The 16,835-nt window shown below is 49.7% G+C and overlaps 7 protein-coding genes across 7 annotated transcripts; 3 read left to right on the forward strand and 4 right to left on the reverse strand.

Moving 5' to 3' along the window:
* Positions 1-139: 139 nt before the first annotated feature.
* Positions 140-1,766, reverse strand: N7529_004885 (Zn(2+) transporter ZRT3; the record flags this gene model as incomplete). Its single annotated transcript, XM_057240412.1, has 3 exons — positions 140-1,486; positions 1,536-1,666; positions 1,715-1,766. The coding sequence occupies 3 exons, from the start codon at positions 1,764-1,766 to the stop codon at positions 140-142; spliced, it is 1,530 nt and encodes a 509-aa protein (XP_057099707.1).
* A 703-nt stretch (positions 1,767-2,469) lies between these two features.
* On the forward strand, positions 2,470-3,447 carry N7529_004886 (DNA/RNA non-specific endonuclease; the record flags this gene model as incomplete). The annotated part of the gene is made up of 1 exon (XM_057240413.1): positions 2,470-3,447. One exon carries the CDS (start codon positions 2,470-2,472, stop codon positions 3,445-3,447), a length of 978 nt encoding a protein of 325 aa, XP_057099708.1.
* Positions 3,448-3,636: 189 nt separating this feature from the next.
* On the reverse strand, positions 3,637-4,939 carry N7529_004887 (putative RING finger domain protein; the record flags this gene model as incomplete). The annotated part of the gene is made up of 3 exons (XM_057240414.1): positions 3,637-3,962; positions 4,031-4,289; positions 4,340-4,939. The coding sequence occupies 3 exons, from the start codon at positions 4,937-4,939 to the stop codon at positions 3,637-3,639; spliced, it is 1,185 nt and encodes a 394-aa protein (XP_057099709.1).
* Positions 4,940-5,521: 582 nt separating this feature from the next.
* N7529_004888 (Arf family guanine nucleotide exchange factor SYT1) lies at positions 5,522-9,765 on the reverse strand (the record flags this gene model as incomplete). Its single annotated transcript, XM_057240415.1, has 2 exons — positions 5,522-9,324; positions 9,390-9,765. The coding sequence occupies 2 exons, from the start codon at positions 9,763-9,765 to the stop codon at positions 5,522-5,524; spliced, it is 4,179 nt and encodes a 1,392-aa protein (XP_057099710.1).
* An 843-nt stretch (positions 9,766-10,608) lies between these two features.
* N7529_004889 (M14 family metallopeptidase) lies at positions 10,609-12,236 on the forward strand (the record flags this gene model as incomplete). Its single annotated transcript, XM_057240416.1, has 2 exons — positions 10,609-10,977; positions 11,037-12,236. The coding sequence occupies 2 exons, from the start codon at positions 10,609-10,611 to the stop codon at positions 12,234-12,236; spliced, it is 1,569 nt and encodes a 522-aa protein (XP_057099711.1).
* A 726-nt stretch (positions 12,237-12,962) lies between these two features.
* On the reverse strand, positions 12,963-14,590 carry N7529_004890 (pantothenate transporter; the record flags this gene model as incomplete). Its single annotated transcript, XM_057240417.1, has 4 exons — positions 12,963-13,621; positions 13,673-13,849; positions 13,906-14,120; positions 14,184-14,590. 4 exons carry the CDS (start codon positions 14,588-14,590, stop codon positions 12,963-12,965), a joined length of 1,458 nt encoding a protein of 485 aa, XP_057099712.1.
* An 821-nt stretch (positions 14,591-15,411) lies between these two features.
* Positions 15,412-16,729, forward strand: N7529_004891 (Gfo/Idh/MocA family protein; the record flags this gene model as incomplete). The annotated part of the gene is made up of 6 exons (XM_057240418.1): positions 15,412-15,457; positions 15,511-15,536; positions 15,588-15,758; positions 15,891-16,095; positions 16,144-16,598; positions 16,658-16,729. The coding sequence occupies 6 exons, from the start codon at positions 15,412-15,414 to the stop codon at positions 16,727-16,729; spliced, it is 975 nt and encodes a 324-aa protein (XP_057099713.1).
* Positions 16,730-16,835: the final 106 nt, after the last annotated feature.

The raw sequence follows: 16,835 nt of genomic DNA on the forward strand, positions 1-16,835 counted from the left end.
CAAGACCACACAGTGGTCATGTTGAATGTAACAAAACGCCAAAACGCATTACCTATGTTCCATGCACACCAAAAGATCGACAAGCAACAGACAAATGGTTCGAATGTCAACCACATCAAAACTTGAATACCAAAGGTAATCATGCGGTCAAAGCGAAGCTAACGCCCATCAGTCCCATACCGGCAACAGCAAAGCCAATGCCCATGCCGCGGTGGTGCGTGAGACCTAACCCTTCGCTAAAGAGCTGCAGCGCAACAGACGTCATAACGCCCGCCGTAGCAGCAAACATGCCGCCGTAGATACCCCACGAAGGCCCTGTCGCATCATCGCTGCCATGTTGGCCGGTGCCCCAAATCCAAAACGCGGCTATGCCAGCACCGGCTGGCTGGCTGATGCCTCCGAGTAGACTGGACCAGAACATCGCTTTCCAGCGGGAGTTCAGGGCCAGATATAATGGGAGGGCCATGGCGAAACCTTCCACAATGTTGTGGATGAATAAAGCCAGGAACACCGTCAACCCGAGAGTCGGACTCGCGTGGTTGGTCGCGTAGGTGATGAATCCCTCGGGGAGCTTGTGGAGAGCAATTGCAAGCGACGTCTGGAGTCCGATGGACAGGAAAGCATTTTGCGGAACGTGGTGGTGGTGAGGGTTTCCAGCAGCGGACTTGGGACGGAAGGAGTCGGCGTCATCTGCGTGGTGGTGAGAGTCGGTATGATGATCCGAATGAGAGTGTGCAAAGTGATCCGAGTGCGATGCTATCTGGGACGAAGCGGAGGAGGCAACGCATGATTGGAGGGTATGCTGAGCGGAGATGTTGTCGAAGTATCCTCCATCGGTGGACACATGGTCGGTTCCGACGTCGCGTTCCGCTCGAGAGATTTCTGTCTCGAGGGGTGCGGATAAATTGCCGCGGTGCTCTAAGTTTGGCCGGTTGATCTCATTGACGGATGGCGGAAGTACTTTGGTGCATTCGCGGCCACAGGTCTGTGAAACCCCGAAGCAGGGACCGTCCTCGTCGCAGAGTGGTTTGACGCCACCCATCAACGCAGTGATTCGTCGTGTCAACATTACTCGCATGGTCTCGCGGCGTCTTGGCGCTGGCTCGCTGTGCTGGCTCCGCTGGATCACCGCCGGCGTAGACTTGAACGAGGGATGCTCCGTGGACCGCAAGAGCGGCGTTTGCTCCGTACTTCTGATCACGTTCCTGTTTCCATTTCTGTGTTTATGGTTGTGGGAGCGACTGAAGTCATCCTCGACTTGAGGTTCGCCGCGCTCGGGATCGTCTTCCGACTCGCCGTGAGTATGAGCGCAGTCGACGACATGTGATGGAATGAATCGGTGCGCAAAGCCAGATAGAATTTGAATTCCTGCTACTCCGGCGATGAATAGACCGATCAAAATGTAGGCAGAAGCGGAAGGAGAGAATCCGGCGCGCGTAAGGTACTGCTTCGAAGTGGGGAGCATGCTATACAGGGAGGTAAAGAGCTGCTGAAATTTAGTTTTTCGCAATAAATAATCATCAGTCATGGCTTACCATCACTCCCGCACTTAGGCACAATGAAGCCGACAGGAAATTACTACTGTTGGCAATTTGGAAGCTCTTGCGGCGAGAGATGACCTGCACCAGCACATCGACACAGATAATGGAAGAACCGAGGACACAGGCTAGGTACCATTAGTAATTTATCATGGAGAAAGGATTGCGACACCTACCGATGCCTGAGACAACGCTCATGATCCATCCCCGGGTGTCGTTGGCAGCCATAGTTATCGAGTGTGGGGGAGAAAGTGAAGAAAACGGGAATGATGTAATTTGAATCCGACGGAATGTGGTTGGCGGTCAAACCTCTCGCCTCTTCAATGATGTGAAATGGCAAGATTCATTCGATTCAACATCTTTGAAATGGCGCCTTTTATTGCTGAAATACCTGAGTTGGGTGAGCTGGCATCCTTTGCCCCCAAGGTTCTCATCTGTCTGGGATATCCGACTTGAGAAGCCATGGTTTCTCCATGATGTGTGGTGTATGGTGTTTGATTTATTGTCTTCCAACAGGCGAAGTCATCTCAATATGTTTGGCGAACGCGAAATCGGTGATATGTTGATATATCATTCATTCATACACTGCAGGTGATACAGCTTGGTCGGGTGATGCTAACCTTTGATCGACTGTGCATGCAAGGGGATTCAGTACATCCTTTTTCTCCGAAGCACTTGACCATTGCAGATGATATACCCCAAAAACATACCTACATACGTAGGTAACATATATTAATGAATATAAGAATGAAACGAATCTCGTCAACATATTAATCAATCCTTTCGACTTTATATATGAGGTTTCCCAACTAACACTCTGATTGGCTCGTGACCCTCCATCCTTTATTTTGTTGCTTTTTCTTTTTTTGTGACTGTTGATTTTCCGACTTACTCAATCTAAGACAACACTCGACACTCAGGGACATCAATCATGTCCAAAGCAACATTGGCTGTCATTGCTGCCGCCAGTGCAGCCACTGGCGCTGGTGTTACCGCACTCCTCTTCTCCGGCAAATCCTCCAAACCGCAACCGCAACAGCAACAACTGCCAACACCCACAACCCCAGGTGTCAAAGCTCCCTCAACAATCGCACCCCCAACCCTAGCGGCCAAAGCGATCGGTCCCGTCGACCCAGCCGGTGTCCTCCAATATGGCTTCCCGGGCCCAATCGCCGACGAACTCTCCTCCCTCCCCCTACACGGCGCCTACGATCGCCGCACTCGCAACCCCTCCTGGGTAGCCGAGCACATCACACCGGCGTCTTTGGCAATCAACAACGCCGACCGCAAGAAGAGCACCTTCTTCGAAGACACCACCATTCCAGCCATGTTCCGCGCCAAACTGTCAGACTACTTCCGCTCCGGCTACGATCGCGGCCACCAGGTTCCCGCTGCAGACGCGAAGTGGTCCCAGGATGCCATGGACGGTACTTTCGCGCTGTCCAACATGTGTCCCCAGGTCGGAGAGGGCTTCAACCGCGACTACTGGGCGCACTTCGAGACCTTCTGCCGTGATCTCACCAAGAAATACCCCTCCGTTCGCGTCGTTACAGGCCCGCTCTACCTACCCGCCCGTCAGCCGGATGGCAAGTGGCGTGTCAGCTATGAGGTTATTGGCACTCCGCCGAATGTCGCTGTGCCCACGCACTTCTACAAGGTCATCTATGCCGAGGACGGAACTAATTCGCCCACTGCGAAGGTTGCGCTCGGTGCTTTTGTTCTGCCCAACGCTCGCATTTCCAACGATACACGTTTGACAGACTTTGAGGTTCCACTTGAGATTGTTGAGCGTGCATCTGGCTTGGAATTCGGTTCGCAGTTGGACTTGAGCCGTCGTCGTCGCCTGTGCCAGGAGGTTGCTTGCCAGGTTACTGTCCGCGAATTCAACAACGCCAAGAAGCGTTCTTAAGTTCGGCTCAAAGCAGAAGACTAAGTCCTATAGTTACTCGGTCGCCTTTTCACTGTATATCTAGACTATTTTATTTACATATTTCGGGCGTTCATCACCGCTCCGGGCGGCGATATGAGGATAATTATATCGTACACGCGATTGATATTGTGATGGCTCAAGCTTTTTCTTTTCCTTTTTTTCCGGCGCTCAGCACTGGAATGCAACACCGGATTTTTTCCCCATATTCCCACCCTTACCAGCAAATCCAGTTCCCTCGGAACTGATTTCAACGAGACCAGGTTGAATAGCATCCTTATCCTTCTTCTTAGACTTCTTGCTGGTCCCATTTCCATTCTCTTTTGGCCGCGCTGTAATATCCGCTTCGCAGACGTAACACAAAACCACTCCGTGCAATGCCGCAGTTTTCTCCTGCTCCTCCTTCGAAGCATGGGGATCAGGAACGTGATGATCTTGTGGAGTCATGAATTTCGTTACACACGGTAAGCACATAACATGGCCGCAGGGTTTTGTGACTGCGAAACATATTAGTAAATCCAACACTACAATCTGGCGTATAGCCGTATGAAGCGGGCCCACATACGCATTGCTTTGAGCCCATTGCTCAAATTCTTCTTGCAACTGGGACACACTCTCGACACAGTCCCATCGGAAGCCTTCTCCTCTATGAAATGCACATCGACTAGCGACTTGAGCGAATATGGATGTTGGTTATCATCCGTAGACCCAGGGCAAATAGGTGTGAGTTTGACTGCCTTATTGGCAATGATTTCATCCGCATCCGTGCCGGGCGTGAGAGCAGGAACCCAGAAGGACGGCAGAGCGGACTTGGTAGACCCGGCCTGGAACAAGTTAGCAAACCCTTAACCCTCATTTGGATAGAAGAACAGACCTTTGCCTCCTTGACCTCTCTCTTCAGCCTTTCCTTCTCCTCAGCCGCAACCCTAGCCATCTCCTCCACCCCAAGTTCAAAAACCTTCCTCTTCTTTCCATCAACCACAACCTCCCTTTGCCCAAACTTCTCGATCGCCTCACTTTCTTCGATCTTCCTCTTCTTCGCCCCACCACCAATAGCCTCCAGCCCCTCCGCCCTCGCCCTCTTGCTATCCTCCCCAGCCATCTTAGCCTTAGCCTCCAGCCCCATGGAAACCATTTCAAAGTCCCTCAAATCACGAGCCCGAGCTTCGCCCAGCGCGCGCTCGTCGTCTTCCGCAATGCGCTTGCGCGCCTCGTCGCGCTCTCGCTCAAGTCTCTTGATTTCTTGTCTTTGGGCGAGGAGGTCATTGATTGCGCATTCGCGACAGAAGAGGTCGCCATTGCTGCTGCATGCTACTGGGTTTCTGGCGGGTTGGAGGCAAAGACGGCAGCTGCCGAATGAGAGAAAGCTATCGCGGCCGATGGCGTGTTTTTTGGAGCCCCATGATTCGCGGAGGAGACCCCGTTCGTAGGAGGTGAAATGGGGGAGGGACGTGTTACGCTTTGAATGCGCCATTTTGTGGGCTTGTGAAGTTGGGATTTGAGGAGCTTTGGGAATGTCGTAATGTTGGTTCTTTGGTCCCAGGTTTTGGAGAGCGGTGGGTGGGTGGGCAATTTAATTGGCTAGTTTGGTCACCGCTCGGTTTACCGCTCTGCTCAGCCCTATATGGACTATGCCCTTGGAACATTTGGGAGAAAAATCTCTGCCTATGTAATTATACTAGCTTACTGTTGTTTATTTGGAGGCAGTCACCATGTAATAAGAGTCGGATCATTGTCAATCGTAATGTTGCTTTTGTCTATGGGTGATGCACACACAAAACAGTAAAAGGCCATGGCCTCAGGAAGCACACGCCTATCCATGGACAAAAATCAGATGATAAGCACCCACCTTCCGCAAACGCAAACATGACATGCTGAAAAGGACAACCGAAACCCTAGCACCAAACCGATATTCACCAGAAGTCAATGCAAAAGCGCAATAGAAGGCAAGATGAGGCAATTGTTGGAAAAGGGGGTATAATAATCGTCAAGCAGAAGATCGAGATCAGAATAGTTAGAATGTACAGAGGAGCAACAAAGTTTCAAAAAAAAAGGTTCAGGCGCCTACGGCCTGCTCACGTAGGCCTTCGGTGGATGGAGTATCGACGACCCGCTCGTTGAGGGATGCAGAGGATGAAGAGACAGAACCATCGTGTATTGGTGCGGAAAGATGGCCATTGGATGCTTTTGTAGGGGAACAAGGGTTGTCTGATGATGGCTCTGTTTCTGGAGGTGGGATTGAGATGACTGGGGATCCGGGGCGTCCGAGATCCTCTTCCTCTGACTGCACCTCCTGAGCATCCTTGAACTCCGCTAGATCATCGTTGGTGCGGATGCTGAGGCCGGTGGTAGTGCTGTTGCTACGAAGTGAATGGGGTCTTTCCGGTTCGGTCTCCAGTACCAGCGAATCTCCACTGTCGAGCGGAGTGGGATCCGATGCTCGTGGTTCCTCATGAGGAGTGGGCTTTCGGAGCTTGAGACGCTCCTCAGGGGGCATGTTCTGCCACTCGGAGCCGAAGGTGACAATGGACGCTTTCTTGCCGTGCACGGTGAAGCTAGGCGCTTTGCGCGGGAGGATGTCACCATCGCCGGAGACTTGGTCGTCTTCCTCCTGTCCGGTGCTAGAGATCGACCCACGCTTCTTCTTTGAATAAGAGTGGTGCTTATGAACATGCGACTCGCGAAGTGTGCGATGAAGGCTTCGGCGAACACGGCTGGGTTTGTCGGATTTATCAGCTGGAGCTGCGTCGGGCTCGGCGGTTTTTCCGGGCGTCGCGTCGGGGGAAATATCAAACTCTTTGCGTCCCGGGGACTCAGGCAGCTGCAATAGACCAGCCTCCCTCAGAATTCGCTCTTCATTGTCATCAAAGCTGACAGGCGAGGTCAATTTCGAGGCTCGAGACGCAATACTGGCGCCATCCCATCTGCTCACACGGCTGAGAACCGAAGCATCACGCTCAAGTTGGATTGTTTTTGGATCGGGCGAGTATGACTTAGCGCGTTCGGGAATAGTGACCGCAGAACGTCGACGCCCAATACGAGAAACGTCAGAAGATGTGACGGATCCTGGTATGCTGGGACGACGTAGCTCGTCGTTTGAAGGTTTCGCCAATAGTCCCGGCTCTGATGATTCGTCAGTGACGATCACGTTAGGCTCGGGCGTATCAATGCTAGCGAGGGTAGGTACAATGCTACCAGCCCTTTCGACGCTAGGCTCCGAAGCAACAGACGGCCCAGAAAGAGAAGATACGCGTGCTACATCCGCCTGGGATGGCGCTGGTTCAGTAACAGATCCAACCCGGCTGTCGGCTGTCTCATCATCCTCTCCAAGGTCTCGCAGTAGAACCTGGCGATAACATTTGTTACGCCAGATATCCTGTCTGACCCATTTAAGTTTCGCAGACAATCGACCTGCAGCCAGGATAACACCCTCGCGGGCACGAGCATGAACCGGAGTGAGAATTTGAAGGTGTCGGGCATTTTGAAGGAGATCCTCAAGTTGCTTTTGAGACGCGAAAAGCTTTTCATTGGCCTCGCGAATCTTCTGGCTCATGAGCTGTCGTCGCGCGGCAACGAATTCAGCAACGATGTCGTTATCAATGCTGGGAGATGGGGGTTCCAGGTCCGTTGACTGGGATTGTTGAGACTTCAGCGAAGAAACGGAACCCATGTGCTGGCTCTTGCGATATCGCTGTCCTTCGTAGTTTGTGGCGATCATACCCTTGGTGCGTACACCAGTGGTTCTGAAAGCTGCAGCATAATTGAGATGCGCCAGCCAATCGTTCATCTCCGGCTCCGAGGTGGCAAGGAAAGTCTCCTCCAATGCGTTGTGTCGAACGAACATGAACGCGTGTTTGTGCTTCTTATAACTCGTGTCTAAAAGCGCAACCGCATCCCCGGTAGACATAATGCCGTCGGGTTTGAAGTCTGACAGGGGCGGGTCGAAAACCAGAGTCCCGCGGCGGCCATTCTTGACGTATGCCTCATGCTGTGCCATTAGCGAGCGCACCCAAGTCACATTGCGGAAGAAGTATAATTGAGAGAAAGTGAGGATCGCTCCCCATTCCTGCCAGGGAGACCTAGCTCTCTTCTTCTTTGGGTCCTTCCGCCACAGCACGCCAACCTTGGCAACTTTAATATCCACCAGACCCGGATTGGAATCAAGAGGATTGTGCAAGCTAGAAGGCATGAATGCATCAGGACGAGAGCGCAGAGACACAATCTGCAAAATCCCAGACTTGGCGAAGGCTTGATGAAGCGCATCCATGTCTGGTGGCCCAGCTGAACCGAAATGATCGTAGGTATCCTCAAGATTCATAACGTCCTTCAAACTTGGGCGCAAAGATTCCAATTTTCCTTCCAAAATAAGGGCGTATGGATCTACTGGTTCACGAGCTATCCGGGCGAGATTTTCAGTGCTCGTGCTTTTGAAAAGGGTACGGCGGGGCTTCGGAAGGTGGCGATCACGAAGATTAGCATCTTCCACGTGAATAAATGGAGTGTACGAGATATTCTCATAGAAGCATTCAAGAATATCTTCGGAGATTCCCTCGCCACGGCAATTCTTGACATAATCCGGCTTCTGCATTTTCCGCTTGTTATTCTTGTTGAACACGTCAGTATGAAGAATCAAGATAGAGAACGCAATGAAGTATGCTTTGTCAGGAGATGAGAAGATGCCAGGATTGCATTCATGATAACGATCAGCGAATGCCTGCAGAAACCGATCAATCTGTTGTGTCTCTTTTGGAAGTTCAACTTCCATCAAGAGCTTGCGAATCGACATGTCTAGTGGATCGCCAAAATATGAGAAGCTTCTCATATATTTCCGTAGTCCAATTTTATAAAATTCCTCGTCCGATTGTGCAAGGATGCCCGCGATCATTCCGCGAGGTAAACATTCTTCCAATCGCGTCAAGTACGATGCTGGAGTATCGTTTTCATCTCGTTTGGGGATTGAGGGTAGCTTTGAAACCGGTGTTAGGGAGCCACCTAATGCGGGGGAGCCATGGCGAGGGTCAGGTGGTGAGGAGTTCTGCCGCAATCGCTGTGTGATATTAAACATATCTCCAAAGCTCTTACGGCCGCTAGTTGAAGTAGAGGTGCGTGCCGAAGAAGCCAAATATGGGGGTACAGACAAGTCGTCCTGGTTCTCGGCCAGCGATCCCATGGTGGACGAACGCCCGCGTTTCTTGCATGATGGATTGGATCGAACAGAGCGAGCGGAATTCGTGGAGTCATTCCGGAATAGATGTGGTGTACTAGTTGCGGCAAGTCCTACCGTGGAACGCGATGGTGATGGTAGCGGTGAGACTTGGTCATGGCCATCTGAGATCTCGGAGTTTGGCGTATCTGCCGGGGGGAACTTCGGTCCATTATCCATAACATGACTTTGCGGGAATTTCGGCGGCAAGGGAAAGAGAGGATTCCGGTTCCGTTTCAACTTGAGACGGAATCGTTTTGCTGATGTCGCACTGCCTCCATCGCGTGGGGAGTTACTTCGGGTGACTGCCTGATCTCCGTAGCTCTGATCGGACCGAGAAGACTCAGAAAATCGAGGATCGATCACAGATGAGCGCTGGGAATCATTCGGTCGTTGATTCCCCCGAAGCGAGTTTGTTGACAGTCTCCCAGGCTCTTCGGTGATGCTCCGGGACATTGCGAGCGCTGGATCCGTCACCTGAGAATCCGCTGATCCCTGACCCCTCCGGCGGGACTTGGTAGGTTGTTCCGTCGATTTCCGGGACATTTCCTCCATAGACTGCTTTCGTGATGACGGTCGAAAGTTGAGCTTGGATCTTTGTTTTGTGGGCTGGTCAAGCTCGTGGCTAGTTGGGGCAGTAGTGATAATTGTAGGAGCTAGAAGCAATATACACAATCAATCATTCCGTCCTTAATATAGAGTTGTCCAATGTTTCACTTACGCGGCAAGGAGGGGACCGGCGGAGTGTCTTGTTGGCCCGCTTTGGCGTAAGACTTGGAGAGTTGGGGATCGGATGCATGGCGTAGTCTCATAAAGCTAAATCTATTGCGGCGCAAGCTGGGGGTGTCCCCGGAAGATGGACCTGTAAAGTCCGGTTGAGGTACGCCATCGTTCGACCCCTTGTCTTCCGGTACTTGCAGGTGAGGCAGATGAACGTGGCTGCTTGACAGACCGGAGGAGCGAGGGATCGACTCGGATAGCCTGGGTTCGGTGGCGGGGGGATTGGGACGTGGTAGATGTTCACTGCGACGTGACTGGTCTTGAGTTTCGACGGTCTGTCTTTTGCCATCCATCAAACGGAGTCCTTTCCAATGCATGGTGAAGGACAGAATCATGTAAATGCCATGAAACGAAAGTAGCAGATACCTTAGAAGGGAATAGAGGACATGATGTGGAGGGTTCCAGAACACGGTATGATCTCTTTAGTGGAGAGGTTGGTCGTCAGCTTGCAAAAAGGGGAGAAACGCGGGAGACTTGGAGCGACGTTCTAGATTTCCTTCCGCCACCATTTGGGGGTTTTTTTTTGTTTCTAGTTTTTTTTTAGTCCTTTCTATTATTTGGTTTTCTATATATATAGCTCAATTTTCACAAAAATATAGTATCAAGTATAAGATCGAAATCAAACAAAAAGCAGGAAGAGGGGCAAGGCAGACGGGTTTTCAAGACTATAGCGATCTGAGCGGACGAACCGTTTGTATATAGTGGAAGGATGATTACATGTTGCAGTAATTTCATTACTATTTTTTTAACACTCTATAGATATTAGACTAATCAAGTGTTATCTACTCCATAGATCATTTACAATTGACAATATGAAAACAAGAACTATACATGCATATGTATGTAAGAGTAAATAAGTAAATAGACACAACCCCGGGTACGGAGATGGCCACTGACGTGTAGAATCCAAAGTGCTTCAACCTCCCCTTCTTTTTTTTCTTCTCTGCGTTACATCTTCCCATGAAAGAGCTACTTGCTTTCCATCTCTTCAACATCTTGAAGCTTGAATTATCTTCAATCTGTTTGGATTTATTCAATCTCAAACACATCGACATGACTTGAAACCTCTTTATCTCCTAACAATTTTCCCCTCTTCTCTTTTCTCCGCAGACTGTCTTGCCTCTTGCCTCTCTTCTCTCTTCTCTTCTCTGCTTACAACAATGCGTCTTCTCCCTTTTTTGGTCGCATCGACCTTCATTCCTCTTATCTCCGCTGTCCCCGCTGGTTCAAGCATCACCCCACAGCCGCCCCTACAACCTGTCCGCCTCGCCCATTCTGACCCACGCCGCCCATGGACCAGACTTCGCGACTGGGTGATTGGTTCAATATGGGATATTGATCGCACTTGCTCGAAACATTCATCGCCCCCGTCAAACATTTACCATCGATACGGTAGTGATGTTGTCCTCCGCTTTCATTTACGTCAACCGGATGAGGCAGAAGCGTTGTCGACTGCTTCTCATGTGCTATTTTTGGACATCTGGGCCATCACTTCCGAATTCGTCGATATCAGACTGGCCGATGAAATGGTACGTTTTTCTTCCGATCTCTACAATACATATGTATTGTTGGTTAATTATTCCATCAGATCCCTTCATTACTTGACCTGCTGCCTTTGACCCTCCGCACCTCCTATACGCCCCTCATAGATAACCTTGCCGAGAAGATATACGCTTCATACCCGTCTCGTCACCGTGACAATCTTGACTTTGGAGCTGGAATTGTATCGGGTCCGCAGAAAACCGCAGCAATCGGCGACCTCTTCTTTCAAGATTACCAACCGCTGTCCGTCATTACGCAATGGATGCGATTGATGGCGTCAATGTTCTCCTCCCACGTTCGCCTGACCAGCTTGGGACTTTCTTACGAGGGTCGCGAAATTCCAGCATTGCGACTCGGCGTTCCTGCTGCCGACCCTTCATCAGGACCGCGCCAGACAATTGTCATTGTAGGTGGTAGCCATGCCCGAGAATGGATCAGTACTTCCACAGTCACATATGTCGCATACAGTCTCATCACACACTACGGGTACTCGCCAGCAGTAACGCGACTGTTGCAAGAGTATGACTGGGTTTTAATCCCAACTCTTAATCCGGATGGATACGTGTACTCATGGGAATCTGACCGTTTATGGCGCAAGAACCGCCAGCCAACAGGTCTCCCAATCTGCCCCGGTGTCGATCTAGATCGAAATTGGGACTACGAGTGGGATGGTGAATCAACTCGCTCGAACCCATGCTCAGAGAACTATGCAGGGTCAGAGCCATTCGAGGCAATTGAATCCCAACGATTGGCGCAGTGGGCTCGAAATGAAACTGCGCACGATCGCGCCGACATCGTAGGATTCTTGGACCTTCATTCCTACTCTCAACAGATTCTCTACCCGTACTCATACACCTGTTCCTCCGTGCCTCCCACCCTTGAGAGCCTAGAGGAGCTCGCGCTGGGGCTAGCTAAATCTATTCGGCAGACCTCTCACGAGTCATATGATGTGACTTCCGCGTGCGAAGGAATCCTCACAAACGGCGGAACCGCTGGGGTTACCTCTGGCGGCAGTGCCTTGGATTGGTTCTACCACAAGTTGCACGCGCGGTTCTCGTACCAGATCAAACTTCGTGATCGAGGCAGTTATGGATTCCTTTTGCCCTCGGAGCATATTGTGCCCACGGGCAAGGAAATATTCAATGCGCTACTAACTTTCGGTAAGTTTGTCTGGGGCGAAGAGGCCTCGGACCTCAGCTTTGAAGACTTGAGGAGTGATCAAGTTCCCCTATCGAATGGCGTATGAATTACCCATTGAAGATTGGCACTCCGCCTTATTTTGATGATTGCATGTTGAACTTGTGAGCGAGTCCTTCTTTATAACCCATGTTTCTCCTATGGAGCTGTATATTTCGGCCGTAAGCCCGAGAATGTAATGTGTTTATATCCTTGATCGCTTGGTTGATGTATGACTACAGCCTGGTAGCCTAAGGGTGCTGCTATGCCGTATATGCGTACACGCGGCCCTTCGCACCCAACAACCTCCAAAGACCGAATAGCTTAGGGTGGAGTGCCGCGTATACTATTGCGCTGCACTCTTGTCTTTGCGTAAAGCCTAGCCGAGACCTGCTGCCTAAAACCGACAGATCTATTTAAATTTGCTGTGTGCATAAACCTTGTTAGTACTTTTGCTCAATAGGATTCGTTCGTTTTACCCTACTTATCGCCTGCATTCGAAAAATGGCTTCACGTCTTAAGTCTATGAGTGGAGAGCATAGGAGAACATTGCTCCTTGTGAAGTTGTGTGGAGCCTTCGGGGTTTGGTTACCTATGTGCCTGGGCCACTGCTCATGTCGATCTTTGTATATTTTAACGACAGAGGCTTTGCGTAACTCACCGAGTTAGGTGAAGTTGAACATTTCGCCTAGATTAAGATATTGATTAGGGTTAATTAATTTGGAAATGTCATTTAAAAGCTTAATACAGATGTATGTTTGGTATTGTCTACAATCTATTCTCCGGCCCATTCCATTCAGACATCAATCTCTGCTGCACGTACATTGACAGGTGTACCTACTGGCTTCCCACACTCGTCTCCTCGCAAACGTGTATTCTCATCAATAATTGGTTCTTCTCGTTCAACCCTCCCTATAACGCCCCGTGCTCGGTCTCTTTTCTCAAGATACGCAATCAAAGCAATGAACGGGAGTGTCAGGGACCCCGTCACCAGACTTGCAATATATCCTTTGTGGAAGTTTGGCGCAGCTGTGGCAGGGTAAAAGATCAACGGCCACCAAGTCACGAAGGCAAAGTCGAAGGAATTCATGAAGCCCGTTGTGATGGCGCGGAGCTGGAAATCATGGCCCGTGACGTCTGCCATCCACGAGTACCAGACTGCTTGGGGCGCAAATGTTGTACCGAGTAGATAAAATGCCACGAAATAGCCTGCGTCCGTGGATGGATTCGACACGAGGATCGATGAGCCGATGATGAAGGTCAGACCGATGGCAATGGATACTTCCCAGCGCGACTGCAGCTTATCGGAAATTCCGGCGTAGACTACAGTGCCGAGAATGGCAGTTGCGTGGATGCCTGTGGGGTAGTTGTTCTGTTGAATGGTGGTATAGCCACGGGATGCCATCCAGTAGGCCATAACATTGTTCTGCAGGGACTGCACACAAAGGGAATAGACTGGAAATAGGTTAGAGGATTATTTGGGCTCAAGTCCTCACTAAGACTTACGCATGAAGATAAATGGTAAGAGCCAGAATTGCCAGCTCAGTAAAACACGCTTGAATACTGTCACGTCCCAGGATTGTTTGCGTACAGTACCCAGTCGTGATACTGCATGCTCCTTTTGTTCGCTGTTCAAGAACCAGGCCGCACGATGTGCTGGAAGATCGGGGATGAATACCCACCCTAAAAGCCGGGTCAGTCAGTATTCACAAATTTTGGTCAGTGACTTGTAAGCTTACCAAACAACGCAACGGGCACGGTCATCGCTGAAACAATGATGAAAATCCATTTCCAGGGTGGAAGACCGTCCTTCCCTGCTAATGCCGCCAGCAAGCCTGCTTGAATCCAGCCACCCGCCATGGTCCCCAGTTGACCAAACACACAAAAGACAGCAGCCCGCATGCCAAGCTCAGACCTCTTGTACCAGGAGCCGAGAATGAAGTGGGCACCCACACTATTCATATTGTCAGTCTTGGGTTCTCCCGAAATTCTTGCCTTGGAAAATTGGGATACTTACTATGCGATGGCCGAAAACCCTCCCTCGATCGCGTTGAGCAGAATCACTTGCCAGGCATGTGTCATCTTGTACGTGATCAAGGTTAAGACGCTCCAGGTGACGTTGGCAGCTACGAACACATATTTAGGACGATAAATAGTCAATAGACTCGTTCCCGGCATTTGGCACACAGCGTAGACAACCAAGTACGCAGTAGTCATATAGTTGTATTCTTTGCCCTGGAAGCCCAGTGCCTCCTTCATGCCGCTGATGTAGGCAGAGGAATAACTCGCTCGGGTGACGCCAAACAGAAACCAGATCAATGAGAAGTAAGGGAGTAGGGTCACGTCGAGTTTGGACAACAGGGCACGATCTTTGGCATCTGGCCCCCAGAGCCAGATTGCAATCTTTGTCCAGGCTGAAACCATTTTGTAAAGCTACTGTCGAGAGATTTCACAAGGGATAGGAAGTTGATGTGCGGGTGTGTTTCGGCAGATATATACTTCGGGATGAAAATTCGTCGATGTCACCATGGCAAAATCGCACATGCCACATCAAGATAACGAGGGCCGCGGTTCCTTGAGTGAAAGAAGAGATCGTGAATAGCAGAGTGTCAAAATGGCGATAGAATTCTCGAAGATGATGAATCGATAAACGATGACTGATGATGTGATATTATGCGGGGTCCGTGAGGTGCATTATCTTCCTTTCATACTTGTGATCTTGCCAGAAACCCTGCAACTTATATATGTATGTAAATTTCGAAACAATTTGAAGCTATCGAAAAGAAAGACGAAAAAAAGAAAAGAAAACATTTCGAAATACAATCCAAGTGCACGTGCACAGACCACTATGTTCACAGAAGATCTCAGACCACTTTCTCACCGTCGTTGCGGACAAAAGGATGTCAAATTGCATACATACATACATACATACAGTACAATATATACACATGTATATATGGTATGAAAAGATTGATCTACATTTCGGGATTGGTCCATGGCTAAGATGTATGAGATGGAGATCCTGGAATATTGAAGCATTATGAGGTTCGGTTGGGTTTCCTCTTGGGATTATTCCGCTATGCCCTTCAATCTGCTAAGAAAGCGGGGGTTTTTCTCTAACATTTGTCAGTGCATCAATTTCATTCTTAGATCTGGTCTCGTTATACGCCGAATATCCCTTTTCCGAACTACCATCAATTCAAGACTTGTACACTGAGCACTATTTGGATCCATAACCCGCAGACATGACTGATTCCACATCACCAATTGGAATTGCACTTCTCGGGGGAGGTGAGTTCCAAGAATAAGGGTTGAAAAGACACTGCTGAATTGTTTCGCTTTAGGGCTTTGGGCTAGAGAAGAGCATGCTGTGAGCTTTGTAATCCACCAAATTATAGTACTAGCTAACACATCGAATTAGCCTGCTATCGAGGCTGCTTCACAATGCATCTCTCTCAAGGCTGTTTATTCGCGATCCGCCGCATCTGCCCGCTCTATCATTGAAAATTTTGCACACCCCGTCGACCTGTATTCCGAGGATAGCGACAATGGATTCGAGGACCTACTGAAGCGACCTGACATTGAAGCTGTAGTCATATCGTAACTTGAATCTGTTTGATAGTGCTCATACAAAACGTTAATATTTTGCAGGCTTCCTATTGGACACCAGGAGCGCTTCATCTAAGCTGCATTGCTGGCTGGAAAATATATTCTCTCGGAAAAGCCAGTTGCTGAAAATGTCGAGGCCGCAAAAGAGCTTATTCAGTGGTATAGAACTGAGATCAAGGGCCCAACTTGGACAATTGCAGAGAACTGGCGATTCTTGAAGAGCTACGAGTTCGCGGTGGAGAAGATCAAAAGCCTGGGCAAGATCATTGGTTTCCAAGGACGACAGCATGGCATGATTTCTCAAAATTGGAAATTCAATCGTGAGTTTGAAATGTCTATGGTACAACCACCTCTAATTTTGTGACTAGTCACTGAATGGCGTCGCAATCCCACCCATCAAGGTGGCTATCTTCTAGATGGCGGAGTGCACTACATGGCAGGCCTCAGATTACTATTAGGCGCAGAGCCTGGAAAAGAGATTGCTTCTCTTTCAGCCCTTACCAACCAGACCCAACCTTATCTACCCCCAGTTGATACAGCCGATGTGATCATGAGAACGACTTCTGGCGTGACTGGTGTTTTCCAGATATCGAGAGGCACTTCTTTGTTGACGGATGAATTGGCCATCGCCTGTTCGAATGGCTGGATCAAACTCGAGAACGAAACTGTCACAATCTCTCGAGATGGAAAGGTTGAGGTTGTGACCGTTCCCAACGAGAGAACCGGCGTTCTACCTGAGATTCGCGTCTGGGGATCAAGCATTATTGAAGGAAAAGCACGACCAGAGCAGGAGCCCGAAGCTGCACTAGCCGATCTTGAGTTGGTAAGAAGCACTGTACATCAAACAGTTCCCAGAGCGCAGCTAATCAAGTATGTATACAGATTGAGCTCATCCTCAAGAGTGGGAGTCGTGGAGGAACCCCTGTTATCTGCGAACATCAAAATGATGTGTAGAGCACGGTATTACCTCCCTCTGATCACAACCATGATTCTTTCGACAATAACATGTGAAAATTTCATATTTCAGTCCACTTTCAATCCTGTTAACTCCATTCGAGTA

This window comes from Penicillium soppii (assembly GCF_028829465.1).
Source record: "Penicillium soppii strain IBT 18220 chromosome Unknown utg000004l, whole genome shotgun sequence".
NCBI classification, from domain to species: Eukaryota; Fungi; Ascomycota; class Eurotiomycetes; order Eurotiales; family Aspergillaceae; genus Penicillium; species Penicillium soppii.